The sequence below is a fragment of the Channa argus genome, chromosome 13 (assembly GCF_033026475.1).
Source record: "Channa argus isolate prfri chromosome 13, Channa argus male v1.0, whole genome shotgun sequence".
In the NCBI taxonomy this organism is placed as follows: Eukaryota; Metazoa; Chordata; class Actinopteri; order Anabantiformes; family Channidae; genus Channa; species Channa argus.
This window is the reverse complement of record NC_090209.1, coordinates 9,266,852-9,289,310: the sequence shown is the minus strand read 5'-3', so window position 1 is coordinate 9,289,310 and position 22,459 is coordinate 9,266,852. Positions and strand designations below refer to the sequence as shown.

At 40.7% G+C, this 22,459-nt stretch overlaps 2 protein-coding genes across 5 annotated transcripts in view; both read left to right on the top strand.

The window, feature by feature from the left end:
* nup210 (nucleoporin 210) overlaps nt 1-9,059 on the top strand; it is a 28,718-nt gene extending 19,659 nt beyond the window's left edge. Inside the window, exons 28-40 of one of the 2 annotated variants that reach the window (XM_067527378.1) lie at nt 97-255; nt 659-750; nt 856-1,030; nt 1,346-1,521; nt 3,362-3,582; nt 3,820-3,956; nt 4,473-4,587; nt 5,028-5,174; nt 5,953-6,203; nt 6,327-6,531; nt 6,881-7,000; nt 7,190-7,267; nt 7,853-9,059. In XM_067527378.1, the coding sequence (XP_067383479.1) occupies nt 97-255; nt 659-750; nt 856-1,030; nt 1,346-1,521; nt 3,362-3,582; nt 3,820-3,956; nt 4,473-4,587; nt 5,028-5,174; nt 5,953-6,203; nt 6,327-6,531; nt 6,881-7,000; nt 7,190-7,267; nt 7,853-7,956 (1,980 nt within the window). In that variant the 3' untranslated portion in view covers nt 7,957-9,059. Of the gene's footprint in view, nt 1-96; nt 256-658; nt 751-855; nt 1,031-1,345; nt 1,522-3,361; nt 3,583-3,819; nt 3,957-4,472; nt 4,588-5,027; nt 5,175-5,952; nt 6,204-6,326; nt 6,532-6,877; nt 7,001-7,189; nt 7,268-7,852 lie in introns of both variants that reach the window. The other variant, XM_067527376.1, reaches the window with a different exon arrangement.
* A 3,629-nt stretch (nt 9,060-12,688) lies between these two features.
* The window catches only part of LOC137140081 (IQ motif and SEC7 domain-containing protein 1-like), a 78,027-nt gene continuing 68,256 nt past the window's right edge, over nt 12,689-22,459 (top strand). For 2 of the 3 annotated variants that reach the window (XM_067528174.1, XM_067528173.1), the window contains exon 1: nt 12,698-13,615. In XM_067528174.1, coding sequence (XP_067384275.1) covers nt 13,356-13,615 — 260 coding nt within the window. In that variant the 5' untranslated portion in view covers nt 12,698-13,355. Of the gene's footprint in view, nt 13,616-22,459 lie in introns of all 3 variants that reach the window. The other variant, XM_067528181.1, reaches the window with a different exon arrangement.

Genomic DNA, 22,459 nt, shown 5'->3' with positions numbered 1-22,459 from the left:
ATGATTTGAAGAAAAGGAAGAAAAAAAATAGTCTGTACTTCCTTGCCAATCTTTCTCTTGTTGCTGTTTTGCCATAATGGTGCCTCTCTCCTTCAGGCAAATGTGGAGCTCCAGTCACAGCACAACTTTGGTATGAGGGTGACTGGAACAACTAGAGGACGGACAGGGCTAAAGGTGGTACTCAGAGTTACTCACCCTGAGGCTGGGCAGCTACTGGGCAACGTGCAAGAACTCCATGATGAGCTCCAGATTCAGGTACATCACTGTGGCTACTACTTCTGCAGTGGGATTCACTTGGAAAAAAAGCACTGCTGCAAACATTGTATCTTTGTGTCCTCATCACCACTATTATACTCTACTGTATCTGCATTTATTTTCTAAAGGCTTCTTCTTAATGGTCTACCTTGCTTATTGTGACCATGTCACCCTGCCACTTCTAGTAATTGAGAAATTTGACATTTAAGGCAACAGAGCACTAGAGTTACTGAACTCAGAAATATCTGAACTTGTTAACTGAAAGTGATAAGACTGCAGATTAGAGTTGAACCTATCCAGCTTCAAACTTCATTATACTACGACATGTCAATAGTGCCACAATAGCAAAGACTGATTAAAGTCCTTTAATAATTAGAGTTTTCAACATTTTGCTTTGATCAAGGTTTATGACAAGCTGCACATGCTTAATCCTGAAGTAGAGACCGAAGAGTTACTTATGGCTCCAAACTCAGCACTCAAACTCCAGACTAACAGGTGAGTTACAAGTGCCTGCACTTGTCTTTTCTAAGAACTAGAAATGACAGCAATGCATAAACAACTCGGTGAAACTTGATGTCAGTGTTTTTCTTTGTCTAAAAGGGATGGTGTAGGTTCACTCTCTTACCGGATGCTGGATTGCCCTGACCAAGTTGTCATTGCTCAAGTGGATGATAAGGGCTTTCTCTTCTCTGGCTCTCTCACTGGTGTGTCCTCTCTGCTAGTCACCTCGCAAGAGACCTTTGGTATCAATCAAACGCTCATCCTTGCCGTGAAGGTTAGTTTGAGAACTGCCACATAAAAGTTGTTTCAGATTGATTTGATCCTAAATGCAGTGTCCTCTGGGTGACAGTGATGGTGACCTTCTGCCCTCCTGTCAATAGGTAATAAATGAGCTGTGTATGTCAGACAGCTGGCTGTCTCAACTTTTAAAATATTGAGTTTAAATTACTTAAACACCTAATCGTGATGTATAATGTAGTTGAACAAAAAAATAATACATTGTTAACAGTTGGGCTGACCCTTGAAATTACAGTTAAAATTGTTTCTGCAGTGACCGAGTGTGACATTGATTCCTGCCTTTATTTCTTAGGTGGCACCTGTGTCCTATGTGCGCTTCAGTACCAGTCCAGTGCTCCACACGCACACCGGAGAGAGCACAAAAGCCTTCCCCCTGGGCATAGTACTTACTTTCTCTGTCCAGTTTCATGCCAGCACTGGAGAGTCACTACACAGCTCCAGTTCTCATCTTACATTTACTACGAACAGGTTAGTAACCTCACAATATAGTGTCCTTTTTTTGTGTTTGTGTGGTTATTTTTTTTATACTTCTCAAAATGTTTAAAAGGTTTTACCGTCATTTATTCAAGTCATAAATTCATAAACTGTATGGCTAGTGAGTGAAACATGCCATCTAGACAGGCAGCAGAGGGGGAGTACCTCTTGGATGAAAAGGTATTATGCTACTGTTACGGGCTATATCTAAAAAGAGAGTACTTTTTTTTTTTTTTTTTTAGGGATCCTTTGATGCTACCTCAATAAGCCTTACACATCCTAATGATTACTTCAATTTTAAATTCCTTTTATAGTCTGACAAGTTTTTGACCCACAATCTACTCTCCTTACCTTAATCAGTTATTTTTCTCTACAGTGCAAAAAATGGCAAATGCAGATTCTTGACACAATAGTGACTTTTAGGCTTTGATTTGTAGCTGTTTCACATGGTGTATTTTATATGCAAGGTAGGTAGTGCTTCAATTCAAATAAGGATTCATGCATTGATATCTGTACAGTACAGTTAGAAGTGTAAAAAGTAATGTGGCAGCTCCACACCAACTTGGTAAATGCTCTGCTTATGTAGTGGTTTTATCCAAAGCACTTTATGTTTTTGCCACACTGATGAGGTGCTCATCTGACCCGGTCACTAGCAACTTAAGGTTCAGGGTTTTGCTCACTGTGACACATATACAAGAGGGACGCGAGTCTAACCATTAATCTTGTGGTCTGTGGAAGACTGCCCTACCAACTGAGCTGTAGCCACACACTCATTTACTCTGCTGATTCTTCAACCTAATTTTCAGGTAGAGTTGTTTCCACCTGAGTGTGCTAAATTAATAGGAGTGTCGGGCACTGAGCATTGCTGCACTCCCAATGAGGGATTTCATCTGTCTACACAATAAATTGATTCCGTTACCTTGTTCTCCAGGTGCTGACAGACAATTTAAGAGGAAAGATATCAAAATCAGAGTACTAAAAGGCAAATTGTCTTGAGATTAAGAGTGCTGGCCTGTGATTAAATTCTATTTAGTCTAAAAATAATTGGATTTTACCGGTTTCTGTGGAAGGAGCACTTTGATCCTATTTGTTCAGAACAAATGTTTAGGTCATGTCTTGATATTCATTAATTTTTGACAGGTTTAATAGCATTTCTCTATACTTTCAGATTATGGTGTTCTACAGTAACACACAGACAGAATGGTATTTATAATTGTAAAGTAGCTTATTAAAATGACTGGTAAGCTGGAGGGGATGAGAGGTGATCAAAGATGAAAGGAGTAGACTAGCAAGACACAAAGTGATGAACGGACCTAGAAATGGGGTTCGCAGCTGAGTGAGACGTTTATATTGGGGCAAAGTGTAGTTATTTTTGTTTTGTTTGTTTCCTTAGTTACAGTACCTTCTGATTGCTCATTTATATTGATGAATCTCATCATATTCACTAAAATGACACACTTGCAGCTGTTTACACAATATTTTTTTGGTGTCATTTGTTGAGTGTCTACAAATTATGCGCAGGTAATAAATCACTTTTTGTCATTCGTAGTCTATTTTGTGAGGTTTGTGCTTAACTTGCCTTAAATAACTTATTTTCCACTCTAGCTAATTTCTTTTTAACTGCATGTTGTCTTTTGAAGTTGCAAAAAATAAATAAATTCAGTGCATTTACACAGTAATGCAAAACAGTACAGTGGTTAATGTGTTGGTTAAGAAGTTTAAGCTATAATGGTATGTTTGGTTGTCACACTTACTACTTGATAAGTGATGGCTAGTTATATTGATAAATAGTAATTCCATAACATAAGACCTGTACTTTTGTTACGTCCTACAGAGATGACCTAGTGCAAGTGGGCGTTGGGCCTGGTAACCACACACTGACAGTGAGGACCATCAATGTAGGCCTCACCCTTCTCGCAGTATGGGATAGTGAAAACATGGGTGTGGCGGACTACGTTCCAATCCCTGTCGAGCATGCTATTTACCCACACGAGGCTCACAGACTAGTGATTGGAGATGTGGTTTGCTTCGCTGCCCAGTTAACCAGCCCAGACGGTGAGATCTACATGTTTTTTGAAGGAACAGAACTATTGTATAATGTATAAACTTTAGCAATCAAACCCTAAATTAAAGGAAGGATAGACAATCCCCCCATTGCCCGATTAGGTTAAAGTAGATGTATACTACATCTCATTTTATCTCTTCTTTGGGGAGAGCCCCGTGAGTTTCACATGATAAGCAGTTTAATGAACATATAGTTTAAAGCTGGACACTATCTTGCTTGCTCTGCAGGTGCTCAGGGTACTTGGAGCTCTTCAGCTAATGGCATTCTTCAAGTGGACCCAAAAAGTGGTGCAGCTGTAGCCAGAGACTCTGGGACAGTTACTGTGTATTACGAAGTGCCTGGTGTTTTGAAAACCTACAGAGAGGTATGTTATCTATAGCTTTCAGCTACTGTCTCAGCTTCACTCACACTTTTTGATGTTACAGTAGTAGAGCAGGTGTAAACTTTTCATTTCTGCCAGTACACCACACTGTAAACACATTGTTTCTCATACACGGTGATGAAATGATAGTTTGGTTCTTCCTCAGTGTGTCAGCATACTCCAGACATGCTACTTCCTGCTCATAAGCTGAATATTTCCCATAATGTAGTATATTTCCTATTAGAGTGAGAGTTGATGAGATTTGGTGCTGGGTGTTATATATTTTAAACGGTAATGAAATTAACTAATTGCACATGTTTGTCACTTTGAGCAGAGTCATTGATAGAGGTACCACTTGACACTGAGCTGTATTTTAATTTGTTTGTTTCACTGAAAGCCTGATATGATTTATATAAACGATTAATTCTGGTTGGTATAGCCAAATTACAATATACAAGCCCACACCTGAGTCTTCTTAGGATTTAAATCACTGTTTTCTGTCTCTGTATGGTTCTGTAGGTAGTAGTGGAAACTGCTACAAGAACGGCAGCTATGGCACAGGCTACACCTGTCAGGAATGGCAAGGAAACAAAGGTCCTACTCACAACAAGAGAGAGGGGAACCAACCTCATTGGTATTGAAGTTACTCAATTCTAATTGCACAGTCATTTAAGTATAATACACCATTTTGGGAACAATTCTTATTTACATCCTTGCTCAAAAATGGAAGACCAGCTTGATACTAGTCATGTGTAGGGTAAATATAAAGCAGGAGCCAGCAGACCGTTAGCTTTTGACATTTTGTTACCTTATGTCAGGGTAACTATTTCCCCGTTTTCAGTTTTTGTGTTAAGACACCAATTTGCTGGCTGAAATGTTATGGTATTTAATTGGCTGGTATGAGCATAGTATCTCTATAATCAAACTGAATTTCCAAATTGTTTGAAATTTAGTTTTTATGACTGATGGAATGATTGACATAAATAAAAGTGAGGCGTTAATAATGATCTGAGTTGTCTTTAAGGTAATGGAGCATAAAGGTTTTATTTGATGCCAGTGTGTTGTGCTGTGCAGGAACATGTTCCTCTGCCCAGACTGAAGCAATTTCTCAGCTGCAGCCAGAAACCTCGGTCAGCTGTCATCTCAGTTTTAGCAGTGATGCTATTGACTTCCCTGCACCAGATGTCTTCAAAACACACACAAGCTTTGACTCCAGCATTGGTAAGGCTGATCAGAATTCACATCAAAAATAACATTTACGATCAGAAAAGCAGTAAGTTCTGTCTCTCTTATGCCTAATCTAATATAATTATTGTCATATGAGGTACAATAGGCCTTATTTAGTCCTGAATTGTTGTACTGTAGCATTCATTTAGTGCCTAGTGTTACCTAATTTACCTTTTTGTTGGGTAGATTGAGAAGACCTAATTTTCTCCTAGCAGGTCATACTGTGACATTCACATCAGTTTCTGTCTTCAGAGAAGTATCCAATTTTCTAAAACAAAATTACTTTAACCCTTACCTCAGTGCTTTGTCTGTGTATGCTCCGCATGGGTAAGAGGAAAACCGTTTGCAAGTGTATAATCAATACCTGCATTACCCATGGAATGAATTTAACTGGGACTATAAAAGGTGTCCAAATGATGTATTGAACTGTGGACACTCCCTCTTGCTGAAAAGCACTAGTCTAATTGTGTTTGAGGTTTGGGACTTCTCCCCAGTTGTTGTTTTTATCTCTGAGGGGATCCACTGTGTTTGTAGAAAGTAGTAACCACTCAGCTGTATCTCACTAAGGTCCTGATGTGAGCATATGATTATGAAATCCTCCTTTACAACAAGATTAGAGGTTAGAACTCATTGGCAATACCCTGTATATGGCCTTTATGAGTTTTCTTTTTGCCCAACTGCCACAAGGGATTTCACACATCAGTAATTTTTCTTAAAGCGTGATTTGTTTTTTGTTTTGTTTTTTTTTTGCCTCTGTCCATTCTTGCCCCAGGCCTCTACGCATGTTCCTTGACCCTGCGGCCATTGACTGACCAGCAGACTCGTGTGCTCAGCATGTCTTTGACCAACCTGCTGGTGAAGGCAGGCCTGAAGGAGAGTACCTTCTCTGGGGAACAAGTCAGTGCCAGGCTGCCCATAGAACCGGGTCTCTACTCTGACCAGAATGAGCTGCTTCTTTCAAACCTGCGTCCATCAACTGAGCTCACAGTCTATGGCCCGGCTGCAGCCCTGTCCAACATGGAGGTCAGACGGAGTATTGTTTTTTTTTTTGAACCCTTAATAAAATGTTTGATGGCTGCATAAAATGATAGTGGCTTCAGTAAACCTCCTTTTTTACATGTGTGCCACACTTTTCCATGGCTTTAGGTGATGTCCACTTCTCCCATCATTACTATCCAAGAGAAGGAGATAAACAATGGCTTTCCCAGCTTCTCAAAGTACACCGTTAGTGCCACAGACCCTAACGCAGCAATTTCTGCTTCCATTTCCATAAGCAGCCATTCCTCCGGCCAGAGACTTGTCATCCCAGTCACTTTAATTCACGTAGCTGATCACAGTGGTACCAAGCAAGGTTGTATATTTTGTTAATAAAGATGAAGTTGTCATCTGCACATTAGGTTGTGTTGCTTCAATTTCCACCAATCTTAAGTCATTTAAATAGTAGTCGTGTTAATGTTATGTGTTTAGTTTTTATTATTTATAAATCAGCATTTCTGTCCTATGTAAAAAATAAATAAATAAATTAAGAATAGTGACCATGCAGCATTTCAGGATCTGTCTTTACATTTAGATTTCACCACCCCTGAAACAAGCATCATTATCTCTCTGTGCCATGCAATAGCTGTTATGTCAGTATGTCCTATGTTCTCAGCAAGGAAAGGTTTTTTACAGCCTGTTATCTTTCACTGTTGTTCCAGCAGCTCCTCCTTCAGTGGTCAACATGGAGGGGGTGCACTCGCTGCACAGTTTCATAAACTCCTACCAGATGATGTTCTTCACCCTGTTTGCTCTGCTGGCCGGTACAGCTATCTTCATCATTGGTGGGTCATACATTTCTGTGGGAATCCCTGTGTTTTTGTATTTTTAATGGTTTGTCCACATAATCTTAAAATTAAAAATAATGAACAGTGGTCACAATTAACTGTCCAAGCTATGAAGACTTTCGGAGTATTTTGTTACTGAGCTCTCCAAACACTAACAATGTTATGCATTTATTTTTATTCCTTCAGTCCTCCACACAGCGTTCTCTCCAAAGGAACAAACTTGTCACCCTGCCTTTATCCAGAGGACACCACCACCTGTCTCAGGTAGAACACTGCCGCTGATGCTTTATTCAGAAAATCGCTAACAAACATTCTGTCCTTTTTTTTTTTTTTTTTTTTTTTTTTAAGGCAAAGTTTGTTTCACCCCCAATCTGTGCTGCCAGTCAACTGTATATTGTCACTAAGCATTCATTAGAAATGTTAAAATAGTAATTACACAGAATGGCTGGGTAATTGTAAAAAACTAAAAAATTACAGGAAATATGTCTGCTGGTGACTCTGCTGGTGCCCCAGAAAATCTGTAACACTGCTGTATATTTCCACACTAGATGATCATGTAATTTGATTTGTAGTAGTAGTAGTAGCAGTAGTAGTATTCCATGGCAGTCAGTAGATTTTTTTTTTTTTTTTCCCTTCCTTCTTGGTACAGTACATTTTATTGACAGTGCATTGTCAATTAAAATCCTTTGAATGTAAAATAAAAAGCATTTCATCAGTCTCCAATCTACCTTAAACCGCCATGTTATCATAGTTTATATCCGGTTCTCTGACTAAAACAGCATGTTTAGGAAATTCATACAGATTAGACAGTCTAGTTTTTATTTACTCTGTGCTTATTTACTCTTTCAGGACTAGATTCTCTTGTAGCAAATTCCTTCAATCGCACAATACCAAGGACTGACCCAAACAGCAGCCCCAGGGCGCGTCTCTATTCTCCAGACTACAAGTCCTGATAAAGCCCTGTCTCATCTCTATTCTTCAAAAGCAGAGCATCACAGGTCATTAATGGAGAGTGAATGTGCCTCTGTCCCTCAGGATGAATTCTGTGGGATGTGACTGCAAACTCAGTCACTTGGTCTTCAGAAGCCTAAAAAAAATTTCAGAAGAGCAGATAATTTAAGGGCTGTGCAGTGATAAGAGGGCTATTTACTGTCTGTGTGACTATCTGACTCTTTTTCTTTTGTGGTTTGTGATGGAAACCAATTTTTTAGAAAACCACTCCTGTTATTGACTGACAAGGTTTTTTTTGTTTGTTTTTGTTTTTATGAAGAGTGCATATAAACCAAATCACTTGTTTGTGCTTACAAAAAAAAGCTGCTTTCTGTTTGTTTTGACATTTACTAGCGTGCTACTTATCATGTTTGACATGTGAAACTTGGCAACTCAGGATGAACCACATTCTTGTACGACTGAAAGAAAACCTCAACTCCAAAACGTTTGTGAAAGTTTTGTCCACTGAATCCGTCCTCATCGGTGATAAACCCTCCAATGTGCATAATCCTAACCTGAAAGAGTTCGGTGGTGTTCTGGTTTGGGCATTTTAACTTTCCAGGTTGTTCAACATTAATATTTTGTTTCTTTGTTGTTGTTTCTCTTTGGAGCCATAATACATGCAGCTATCCTGTATTTTATTAATGTGAAACAGTCAAGGAATGTGAATCATTCAGTTTTTCTCACTGTATTAATCTGACCTGGGCTCACCTCAGACTCTGTTTCCTTGTTTGTTTTACCTGCCCACATATTCTGAATGAGATTATTGTAGCACCATTGAACTTCTGTGATATAACGATGTGACTTTCTTTTAAATATTTTTGCAATTAAGGAAGACAATTTGACAAGGAATTGTATTTTTGTTACATGGTGAAATTCTGTTTTACTGTAGTGTGTGTGTGTGTGTCTGTGTGTTGAGAAATTAAATGACAGTGTTTTTGTGTTTAAGATTCATAGTCATGCCTTATCATATCTGAACAGCTTTCAGCACATATCACTGATGCAAGATTGTTTTGTTGTTTGAATAAGTTCTTGCCTTTGCTAATTAAAGCTTCTACTTTTTACATTCAACGTGTTGTATTTCAGCCAAAACATAACACTGAAAGTGTTTTAACAAGATTACTTAAGAAAACCCAGTGATAGAGCACAGGAAGTAAGAAAGCATTTTGTGTGAATATAGAGGCTTCTGTGTATTAGCACTAGCTGAATTCCCCGTGAGTCTACAAGTCAGCACAGTCACCCACAATCTTATGGTAGAGGTTAGGGAGCCTTGCTGTCTTGCTCCCTGCGGACATGTAAAGGTCTGCAACCACCAATCAAATATCTCTTGGCTGTGCCACTGCTCCGCACTGCTGTGGTGGGTCTCAGTCACCTAACTCATTCGTCTCCGCAGCTACTTTAATGTCAGCAACTGCTGCACAACCTCCAAGACGTAGGTGACCAGTGGGGCTTGTAAAAGTTTTGCTGCAGCAGCTCGCAACAACATTCATAGGAACAAACACATTTTTTTAAATAAGGTCATAAATTCTTAAAAAAATGTGTATTCTATCTGGAATTTGGCATAAAAAAAAAGTTTTAAAATCGATAAAAGCTTAAAATTCACTTGATTAAAGCTAGACTTGAACTTTCGTAGGTTGGGTGGTGGTTGTGTAGACAAAACCGATTTTCACTTGAGCCAAATTTGAGCTAATGCTTAAAAAAATACTATTGACAGTTATACTGTATGGTTGATAATCTTTGAATCAATCAATCAATATGATATGAGGTCTAGTTAGCTTTGCAAAGAAACGGCTGGTAGTAGTTTCTTGGTACTTTTTCACTTCTATACTTTATATTTCAGTACCTGGTACATTTTACACAAGTATGTGCTTCTACTCCAGTAAAGAATGTGAGTTATTTTGCCACCTCTGAAAAACACACTGACAACAGGCCTGTCTGTGAATGGCTGTCTGTGGCTAAGACCAAATGCTTTAAAGGTTTATGAGCAAACATGCAAAAAGCCACTTGTATGTAGTGAGGAGAGCTATGGTAATGTTAGAGTGCTGAGATTCCAAGCTGCACATACAGTAACTCCAAACCACTATCGCCTCTTCCTGCAAGCGGACAACAACTATGTATTGATGCAAAAAAGGGAATAACATTGGATAACTCTGAAATCAAATACATTTACATATAAATAAATACTAAAAGTACACATACCTAAACTTTCTACTTAAGTACAGTAACAAAGTATTTGTACTTTATTACTTCCCACCTCTGTACTTAAGGCTAAACACATGGTTCTGTGGAAATTCTATTCCACAGACACATAAAACCTGCAAACATGCACTGCTGGAAAAATAATCCTGTGTGGGACATACACAGCACCGGCTACAACCTTTGCGTTATTTCCCTCTTGCTGCTTATTTCTCAGAGGGCGAGTTAAGCAGACAAAACCGCAACTCATGCCTGAGAGGTGTTTATGAGAAAGCTTAGGACAGCCAGCTGTGTAGCTCAGGCTACGGCCACAACAAGGGCTCGCAGCTTTCCTGAAGATGCTGACAGTAGGAGAAGAAAACATGTTAAATGGTTGTGTAAGGAATCACCAAATGAATTGTAGACACAGCAGCAACACACATGTTTGGATTTGCTGCCCGCTGCAGTTAAAATGTGATGAAATTTAAAAGCAGAAATGACTGTTTTTAAATGACTCCCAACAGATGTCAGTGGCCTGAGGGTTTTAAATGTGAGTGTACAGTGTATCTATAACTCATTATGGTGGTCATGCGAGTTAAACTGAAATGACACTCAATTTTTTCTCTCCATTAAGGGACGCCGGTTGCATAAACTCCACCTGTCAGCCTGTCGAGCTGAGTGTCATCATGCTGCATCCTGGGTGAAGGGAAACTGCCACTGTTCCAGATGGCTAACTGTGCTGTCAGTGGAAGGGATCAATGAGGTGGCCACTGAACGAGACCTGACAAGAATGGTGAGGCTGCTCGTGCAGGATCTTCACGATGGTGTAAGACGCTCTGCCTGGAAAGCAGTGTCCCCTGTGAGAGAAATCAGAGTTCCATTTGTGTTGTAGCTGTAATTGCATACAGGAAATTCAATATTTTTCATTAGTTATGGAAATTTGAAAAAAGGAATGTGCTCAAGTTTATGTTGCAATGTTCATTTAAAAAAATGACAGGTCAATGCAACCCTAATCAAGGCCCCTCCACATTCAGCTTTCATTAGTGAGGAAACTCCCAAACCAATTTGGTTGTGGTATTTATGACTTTAATTATGTATTATATGAATATCACAAAATGGAGTAAATTACTTTGTTGCTTATAGTGTTCTCTCACATGTGACGGTTTAAATCCATCACACAAATGCACGTCTATATGAGATGCTTGTTAGACTCAGCAGAGACGTTCTTAGCAATCTGAGAAAGAAAAAAAAGTTTCCACTCTGCTGGTTAAATGATTGGAGCCCTCCTTCCATCACGGCTGGCAAATGTTTTATAGAGCTTAACTAAGAGTGCTTCCGAGTGGGATTGCCTCAGTGAAAATATACGAGCGATTTCACAAAGTAAATCTTTCTGGATGGCACCCGCGCTGGCACCAGCATACGACTGGTCAGCCAAAGAAAGAAAGGAAAAGAGCCCAAGAGCACAATAACAACAAGCCACGTGTTTCTGAAGTGGTTAATATCCTGTGGGTGCTTGCATTCCTCATTTAGGAATCATGACTTCCAGCATTTTCAGAGCCCCAAAAGCTACTGTGACTGATGGAACTGCATTGTGTGATAGTGTCATTGTGGCCTAGGAAATATGACAATGTCAGACTCAGGTTTAGAAGTGATGTGATTTATTTTTTTTTTAATCCCCTTTGTCTGTTTTTCTTCAAACATAATCAGTTGAGGACCAGCAGAGCTGCTCACTGAAGGCCAAGTGCTGTGTGACTATGTGCATATCAAACCTGATCTCATATGTGCTGTGACAAATGCAGCTGAGGATTTGCCTCCTGACTGCTGTCTGCAAAGCAAACCGCTCGTTGAGGACATTAAAGTTTTATTCTTTACTCCCTTTTTCCTAACACATGCTCGTTGAATGTGGCAGTTCTGCTGTGTGAAAGATCCAGCAGAGAAGAGACACATCAGTCCAATTCATTCCCTCCATCTGGACTGTAATGGGGGAACACAATCTGAATTTAGCTGTGAAACAGTGATCAAAACAATTTGTTATAAGAGAAATTCGTATTAACACTTCTTGCAGGAGATCTTCTTAAAGGGCAGCTTGGTGTTCTTGCTCCTTTTTCAGATGTAGCTTAATAACTTTCCACTATTTTAGTTCCTCTTTTAAAATCCCATACAAATCCTACATTTGCTTTATTACATGTTGTCAAAACGAACTCAGTTTTAAGGGAACGCTTTAAAACCTTCTGGAGGCAGGGCAGATGGAAATGAGATGGTCATCCAGGAAAGTTAAGCTCCAGCATCCTCATCTTCACATCAGGGAGCAGTGCTGCAAATTGCTCCAACACACCCACTTGGGACACAGCCTGTACGACGCTGCAGCGTCCTGCCACACATACAGATGTGCTGCTGCACAGTAATTCCTGATTCAGATCTATCTATCATGATCCTTTCGCTGGGGGTGGGGGGGTGCAGCCTGCTGGTGAAATGGCAGTACACACACAGCACAGTAAACAGCTCTGCAGGCGAGAGGCAGCATCGCTCTGTGTCTGGGATCCAGCGTGAAAACACACGCGCAACACAGTGCAACAAAGTTGTTACCACAATTTTTAATGTTTGTCATGTGACTGCATGAGACCAGACGATGCGTGACTGTGGGCACCACGCTGCACCGAAAATGAGGATATTCTGACCGGATTTGGGAAAATGTGGAAAACACTACTAACTCCATACGAATGTGCCTTCTTCCTGTGCAGCAGCTGCAAAGCCGTTATTGCGCTTAGGGCGACCTGCAGATTCATAAAAATGGAAAACCCCGCCTACATGACAGCCAGTGTCTGTTTACGAAAAGTCACGGGAGCAGCATGGAGCTGAAGGTACCGAGCAGAAAATGTCATACGGTGCCGCAAACAGGGGGAACAAGCAGACTTCACAGGGAAGCAGCTGCGATACTCACGATGCAGCCTGTCACATCTGCTTGACTGATATGTTGACGCCTGCTGACATTTTAAGACTGATACGTGAGAAACAGCTTGTAGTTTCGTACAGCCTGTACCCGGAGCATTTCCTCTGAATTAACACCCAGAGCGACTCAAAATAATGGCGAGGCGTAAAAGGCACAACCCGGTGAACTGTTAGACCGAGCCGGACTACACTTATCCATCACATCCAACAACAACAACAAAAAAGCAGCCGGAGCGATATGGAGAGCCCCACCGAAAACCCTACCAGGGCTGCGGAATATTTGAAGGAGCTCAACAAGATCATTGAGACCCAGCAGGAGTTGCTGGAGAGGCAAAGGGGACGGATAGGGGAGCTGGAGCAGCAAGTGTCCGACTTATGCACGGAGAACGCCTGTCTCAAAGAGCGGTACCAGCGGCACCTGGCAACCTGCAGGCTGCTGCAGGGGAGCAACAGCCTGGTCACACTGGGAGCCATAAATGAGCACAGCACACAAGAAAAGTAAGATATAACGTCTGATTTAGTTGAATTAAAGTCAGCCGGTCTCTGTTTATGTACATTTCCTTCATGAGTCTTTAGCAAAGTTGAAAATGTACTTGATACCAAGTAGTTCAGGTCCAACGCTGCCACACAGTGATCCGCAATTACCACTAGATTACTTTAGCGTCAGACGGTTTTTGCTTTTACTGATGTTTCCTGGGTCGGTAAAACCACAGGAAACTGGAATTGTTAGGCAGCACCGAGCTGGCGGTTTGCAGACCAAAGCTCCCGGCGTAGTAGCCGAGGAAGACAGCCCAGCAGGTTTCCCAAGAGATTAATTTGAAGTCCAGTCGTTTCGTTTTCACGTAGCCTCTGAGAGTGTGGAACTGTCAGTGTGTGTATCCAGCAGATCAATATCAGATTGAGATCTGCTGTAAAGAAAACACTGGGACTAAACCGTCCAACCGTCCAATTGCGCAAGGAACAAATCTTGTGAAATGTGGACTTTTAAATATCCTCTGCTGATTTCTGCGTTGTCATCTTTTTGTCAGTTGTATATTTGCAAGTTGTTGTTTTTTTTTTTTACTTGAGCACATTGAAGTCTAAAGTGGGCCTTAGTAGCCTTAAAAGAGGATTTTATGTGCATGGATGAGCACATTAATCCATGATATATAGAATTCTTTAACTACAACCTCTGGGGAAAAAAAGAGCGCATACTTGAAAGACAGTCATTATGCAGGTATGTTCTCAGGCTGGCTCCATCTGCTGGCACTGGGTTAAGCCCCTGGCTCAGCAGAGCGGGTAGGCCAGGCATATAGCAGAGCCTTATATCAGTATTGTTGTTCAGACCTTGATAGTGTGAAGGATTAGCCTCTTTACACCAGCGCTGTCTTTAGGTTCACAGTCCTCTGATCGTGTCAAACGCCTCAGCAGCAAACATTTAACATGGCTTTTGCCATTCAGCATCATGTGGCCGTGCTTGACCTCTGTCTCTGGGGGTGTGTTGGTTTCATGAAGATCAGCGGCAGCAAATCAATACTGATGACTCAATGACTGTGTGTCTTTGCTGGCTAAGAAAACCAGACTCCAGACATGTCATTAGGACATACTGTAACACTGACCTTTACAGTACATCCCTTTCACTATCTTAATTGGAAACTATGGAGTATTGGGCATCTGGCATCACCATCATCTGAACAGTATTTCAGTCCAGCTATTGTAGTCTGGCCCAGAGGTTACTGAGGAGCATGTGATTACCCCACTGAACCTGACGAAACATGACAGCCAATAATAATGCAGAATGTAGTTTATGGAGGATACAGAATTTTATATTTAATTTACAATAAGTGCTGTGACCAATTTAAAGAATGCAGTGGCCTTAGGCAACACTAATTCTAAGACCCGTAAAGGTCATTTTAGTGTAGAGGAAATGGGTTTGTAATGGTGTGTACTTGGAAATAAAACCGTCTAGTCTTTTGCATTTTTTGCCACCTACTAAAGTCAGAGGTGCAGTGGCTACTGACAGCCAGAGCAGCCCAGATGTTATTGCTTCGTAGCTTTACTCGTCATTTTCCTGAGGGACTCCTGGAATTCCCAGGTTGCGAGTTATTCCCGAATCTGCCTTCCTTTGCATACTTCCAAAAAGAGCTCTGAAAACTAAAAGGAAAACACTTTTCTAGAGACTGGTGGTTATCTCGGTGACCTAAATGTATGCCCATGTGCTCATGCATGCAGCTTCAGCACAAGATCTCCCCCTGTACCGCTGACCAGAGAAACCTAATTTCGGCTGTTCTGTTTCATTGTTTTTTTTAGGTCACTACCCAGAGCACGGGACTCCAAGTTAGAGTCAAAATGCAGCCTAATAAATAAGGGAGACCTTTCTTTTGTTTCGTAGCACTTTCATTACCCTCTGTCGTCAAAACAAATAGCTCATGTCACTCGCTCACACCTTACCTGTTTAGGACAGTCAGCTTTTTTGCTATAAGGGAATTGTGGCCTCACGTATTTGAAGATTGATGCCTGCTGTCAGAGATCGCATGCCTGAATGTCAACAATATGTGCAAATAGCAGATGCTATAAGTTGTTTAACCAGACCCACTTGGTATATGAATGTTATGCGTAGTAGTGGACACAAGCCACATCCGGCTTCCAGTGTCACAAGGAACATTTCTTTGGCATCATTCCCTCTTGTCATTTGAATCAAATGTCTTTTGAAAGATTAAAGTTAGTGTTGGAACAGATCATGTGATCCCCACCTCTGTATGAGTCCACACAGAACGGAGGACGCGACTGTAATTCAAGTGCAGTGATATGTTTGACATTGTTGACTCTTGTTGTGAAATGTAGCCATTAGAAATGACCCAGTCATCTTTAAGGTCACACTGTGCTTATTGTCAGCCCTCACTGAAGCTTTATGGAAGTTCTTTTGCTTTTTAAATAATTTGCTTATTTGGTGTTGTGAATTGAAATCCATCACCAGTCAGTGGCTGCATGTTTTCATGCACTTAATAGGGAATTTCTTTTTCTATTGCCTTTTACTCGCAATAGGGATCTAAACACACTTCACATACTGTATCTGCTTCCCATTTCAAATCAGTCAGCAAATGCAAGCTTCCAGGAAGAGTATGACTTACAGTATTTGTATTAGATATCATCTAGAATACAGTGTGTGCTGTTTGTTCATACTGTGTAGGGCTAGTTGTGAGCTGTGCTGTCTGTTCTCAGTTGGCCCTGGGTTAGGAAGAAATGAAGGAGAAAAAAGAAGAAAAGAAAAATGCACACTGTGAAAAACGGGCAAATCCTGCTCAAAAACAAGAAACGAAGAACTTTTTCTGCTGAATAAAATCTTAGATTTCTTGCTGCGTTCTCTGGGTTGGCCGCGAATGAAAGGATTGTGCTTTTTTCCCTCTCTACCCTGTTTTAGAAATAAAGTGCAAGAGAGCAGGAAATGGGATGCACAACTGGCAGTGTGACCTGTGGTGCCAAGTCAACAGATATCTTTGTGAATTCTGCAGGACAGGCTCTGGGGTAGCATTGTTCCTTATATGTTCTCAGGATGTGCGATTGCTGCACGGTAATTTAAAAATCCACTGAACGTGCTCTGACCTTGATGTCGAACGTCCGCCTGGGTTATTCTGCTCAACCAGCAGAATCGGCTTAGTGGGAACAATCTGTATTCTATTGGCCTATTGATTTGTGTAAATCTAAAGCAAACTGTAAAGACCTCCAACATAACTCGTGGATCATTTAACAACTTTATAACATGAAGTTGTTTAATAATCTGTGAGTATTGCTTGAGGTTTTGTCTGTTCATTTTGTTTCTCTTCATCCATGCACCTTGACAGATGCATGCTAGTGCTAGAAATTCCTCGGCTTTCACACTCCTGCTTTCACAGGCCCTTTAGTTTAAGCTAAAGTCCACATAAAGAGATGACTGATGTAGCACTCAAGGATTAACAATCACTCACATATCTGGTTTCTGCTGTTCATGCCTTGTCAGCCCTTTAGTCCAACAGTATTTATGCTTACCATATGCACTTTCCTCCCTTAATGGTGTTTGTTTTTACCAGCAGTCTGCTGTTACCTGCATCCCTCGTGCTCACTTTGGAGTTAAATGACAAGTTATGCAAGATCGAGTTGCATATTTGTCCGGCACACAGTAGTGATAAATAGCTTTTCATAAGCAGTTAAGCTGAGGCGGGTTTTAAATGTTTTAGCAGATTTTTTAGGAGAAACCCCTCCTCTGCCTGATCAGTGAATGTAAGTGAGTGTAAAGTGTTTCAAAAAGTCACAAATAAATAATTGAATAAAACTTGAGCGCGTTGTTGTGAGAAATGTTTTTCTCTCATAATGCGTTAGAGGCTGGCGGTTCAATCGGTTTGGCTCGTGATCTGAACCTGTCCTCTGGGGTTGGGAGTAGAATGGTTTCTGTTGGGAGTGCTTACATTTATTATCTCCGTGCGGGTGGATACATCAGCATCAACATTTAGCATTCCACCTTTGTTCACAGCCCTGATAGCCAACGGAGCGTAAACAATTTTTGGGCCGCTGACGTGATTGAGATAACATCTTCAGCTGCAGGTGACAAACATCTGATGTGTCTGCATGTTTCTGCAGTCTTGTTTTAAAATTTTCAGAAATGTAATAAATGTGCATTAAATGTATATCCTAAAATGGAAAACACATGTGTTGTATCTAAATTTGAGTATGATGCCTGTGGAGGCAGTGTTTGTGCAGGATGAGATTTTTATTCGAATTCTGGATTAATCCCAGTCAGAAGAGGCGAAAGTTTTCTTGTGTAATCAAATATTTATGAATTATGTGACATATCATTGCTAACTCGAACGCTCTGCCTGTTAATGCTCTGCTGGAGCTCATATGAATGTTTCAATGTTGATGATGCAACAAAGCCTCTGAATTGTTGATTCTGGGTCTGATCCTGGCCAGGATGTGTGCGAGATCAACACTTGCTTACAGTGTGCTTAAAGACTGTGAGCATAAAAAGATATGTTTAGATTTTCTGCAGGCAATGCATACAGTATATCTATATTTCATAAAGGAGTTCATAAAGTGGTTTACATTCATTGCACATATTCAGCTGCAACCTAACTGTAATTGCTTTGAAGCTCACAACCTGCATTTGAATATGTCTGACAACTCAAAGCAGCTGGAGGATTATGAAAATGAGAGTTTTTGACGGAAGATGAATGTAAGGAAATGTGTATTTCAATGTATTACAAACAGGAATCTGATCATGTATTTTACAGTTGTTGTTTTTTTATGTACCTTTTCTGCTGTTTTGAGGTCGTGTTCAGTAAACGTACTGTCTATAGTTCGATCCTGGGCTCCTCCAGTCTACAACTTACAACTCTTAACCCCTCCTTAACCCCCAGGTTGTAGCGGCTTGTCCTGACTGCCTTTTATTGGCTCTGAACTCTCTACAGTGACAATACATTTTGACAGAGGTTAGGTTTTTTAGGTTATCGATATTGGCCTTCACGGAACTATCTGTCTGAAGTCACTGGGGGATTTATATTGGATTCTTTACTTGTTATAGCGGTTTTATCTCTGCTTTTTTACTGTGTTTTGCCTCCTAAGAAAACCTCGGCTGCTCTCAAGTCCCCCAGTTGTAACCTGCATCGTGGAAAGTTCATAAATAGTTCACCTCAAGCCTGTGTCACATCTTTAGCATGTGCTGTGGGACCCCTCGGCACAAAATAATAGCATGATGAAGAAAGCTGTATCTTGTGGCTGGCGACGTACGCTCATTCACTCAGCGATCTGCTGAACAATCAGTGTGCCAAACCAAATTTATGAGCACATGAACTCCTCTCTCCAGCTAAGCCCCTTCTAATGAAATACCCCTGCTAGATTAATGTCTACGCAGGGATGATTTGCATTCAGACCAACCCATAAATTTCTAGCAGTGGCTGAAGACAATTTGCATCCTGCACTCAAAGCCAACAGCAGACTGCCCCCTTTGTAATGGGCTGTCCCTCCTTTCATCTTAGCCTGGCCACCGTCTGCTGGAAAGAAGCCAGGCACTGCTGAACTCTGGTTTCCTCGACCAGACCTATTTAGACCGATTAAAATTAGGTTTGCGTCCTTTGATGTGGCTGGTTCTCCCATGAGAAAGTAATGATGATTTCAATGAGCACTGGTAACTCTATCTGATGATGTTACTAGTAAAGGCCGCACCAAGGGGGGTTGGATGGTGCAGCTTAGTGTGACCATATTACGTTTAAATTCCCAACATAACTTTCCACTGACCTCAAATTTATTTAAAATTTTAATGGGCGTTTGATATTTCGTAATAATATTTCACAGTACATAATATTAGTAACAGTCATCTGTTACTAATTTTATGTACCTTTGTATTAATTTTAACGAAGAACCCTCACATTAAGATCACTCCAGCTAGAAAGCCTCATTGTTATTCTACTGTATGTACCTCTGTGACCCACAAACAGGAATTTGAGCGACAAACGTCTCCATGCGTGTAACTAGTCTGAACTGTTGAGCCTTAATGACGCCTTCACTGGTTCTAGTTTGGGTATTACATATACATTTTATTTTATTTTATTTATTTTTTGTTCTTTTCCGCTCATCCCATGAGTTCAGGGTCATTGTCTGCATGTTGATTTGGCACAGTTTTTACTCCGGATTCCCTTCCTGACACAACCCTCCCCATATTTCTACCGGGCTTGGACCGGCAGGGCACAGCTGGAGAGGGGAATGTGCAGTTGTGGGTTAAGTGTCTTGCCCAGAGACACTTCGTCATACAGCCGTAACCGGGGATCGAACCACTGACCCTGTGGTCTGTGGACAACTGAATCTACTTGGTACTGTATATCAAAACCTTTTCATTTAGACTGAAGTCTTTGTAACAGAGAATTGAAATACTGGTATTCTCTTGCTAATTATGTCTGTTTGTTTCAAGAAAACAATATCAAATTTAAATTGTTAAATCTTACTCTAATTTACCATAACAAAATCAAAGGAGAAGATGTTTACCAGGACAAAGAAATTGGCAGTCCTGCACTTGCGTGAGAGGAAGAGAAAGCAAAAAACCTCTGACCAAACATTTTTAATCTGTAAACAAATCTGTTTTATCTTACAGTTCTCACTCTATTCTCACTCTCCACTAGCTTCTTCTAATTGACAATGTGTCTGATAATAGGTTAGAAATTGTTTTGTGTTAAAAGGTCTCATCTCATTTCACTCGAGATGAGAGTGGTCTCTCACCCGTGGGACCAAAAAGCCCCCAACGGGGGTCTGACTAGCAATGCACCTCAAGAACTAGGCCGACTGATGCTCACTGATTTTTAGTGGCTTCCCTCAGAAAAACTCACAGGATTCGTTGGTAGTTTTTACGTATTGAGAAAACTGCACACAGTCTCCCTGAGAATACACTATGTTGTCATGTTCACACACATTCTTGTAATTCACAACACATTCATAAGTCATAGATATGAAAGCACTCTTCGGTGAAGTCACACCAAACCACAATCTGCTGTAAAATGTTCCTGGGTTGTGAGAACTCTCGAGGCACACTTTATGGTATGTTTTTTTTACTTCAAGCAAGCGAATCTTAAAGTGTTCTTTCCATCCTTCTTTTATCTTGAAAAGTGTGATCAACACTAAAGCAGCACATTTGGCGGGTCCACGAGGCCAAGGTACGGCGGCTTGTTCATTCTTTATTTCTTCACAGTTGAACCAATTATCCGCCTCGCAGCTGTCAAAACCAGCTGACGCAGCAGCTGAATCGAAGGCAATTTGTAGCATAGTACCTGTGGAGAGCTGTTTGAAAGGCTGCCACGAGTTTTCTGCCAAGTGTGTGTGTGTGTGTGTGTGTGTGTTTGTATGGATCGCTGACAAGGTGGAGACTGAGTCAATAGCTAAATACAGATGAAGAGCTGCTGCTCGCATACGTCTTACTCATCACAAGTATGACAACTAATATTTGCACAGACATTTCTGTGGGTAGTATTTTGGAGTCTCATAAACAATATGTTTTTGCGATTCACAACATCTTCTCTGTCATTCTTCTGCTGGTTCTTGTGCCTCGTTTGGGTGTTTTTCAACATAGATGCTGTCCAAATACCTTCAATGGGCTGCGATTGACTTGCTGCTTCAAAAGTTTACATTGCTTCCACGCTCAGGTATTCAGGGTATTATCTGTGGGTTTTCACACTGGCTGCGTCATGGACTGCTGTTTGTGTTCTGTGTAACCCTGCCCTTTACATGACATTCTTAGAGCCGATCTAAATCCAAGCAATATGTTGAAGAATGCAGCCAGAGTGAAAGTGAGATTTCCTTGTATCCAGCTTTCTGTGTTAGGCCAGGTGTTTGCTACAGTCATGGCCAGAGAATCGGACGGTCTGTTAGCAAGTGCTGTAAAAATATTACATCACGACTGAAGATTGTATTTTAAAGAAGAAGAATTCAACTAAGACAGAATAGGAAGTTTTTTGGTCAGAAAACCACACCATGCACCTAGCCTAAATGTAGCCAAGACAGGTGGAATGTCTTTAATATAACCACTCCCCCCGGCTTGACAATGATAAGTGACAGACTCAGTATATCTCTTCATAAAGATCCAGCTGTCTTCCTACTTGACAGTTTTGCAAATAAGGTACTGCACTGTTTCATAGGACAATGTCATATGAGTTGATCGTGAGCAGAGAAGATTAATGAGGAAAGCTGGTTCAAGCTGCACATAGTGTGTATGTGTGCACAATTGTGTGTTCTTGAAAAAGTGCCACCCTCCTTTTATGCAGAGGCCAGACAGCCAGTGGGGGTCATGCCCCAGTAAATCCTGAGAGATGCATAATTTGATAGAAACAAGAGAAGCAAAGCACTACAGAGGACTGGACTGACTCATTAGATCTGCTGAGCCAGACACATTTCTGCCTGTAATTAGTTGCTGATTAATAAAGATCACTTTGGTCTCACTAATATGGACTCTGGAAATTTGTATGTAGTGTACCAAGGAGGCTAACATGCGATGAATGGCCTTCTTTTTTTTTTTTGATAAAAACTTTAATTCAACTTTTTACTTCGAATGCCAGTTTTGTTTTGATTTTCACACTAAAGCTCAAAGCGTTTCATAGGTGTCATGGTTTCTGCTGAATGACACAGTATAATCAGTAAAGCCAATAACCGGGTAACTGTGGTGAAAAAAATCCCTGATCCAAGCAGTTTAGTTAAACAATCTATCACTGACCCGTCTTGGACAAACTGTATTAACTTCAGATTTTCTTTTTAATTCAGGAGGAAGAAAAAAGAAATACCTCCACATCTACTGTATTTCCTTTATCGCCTCGGCGCTGTGCTGTTTTTTTTTATTATTTCTAATTGCTATAA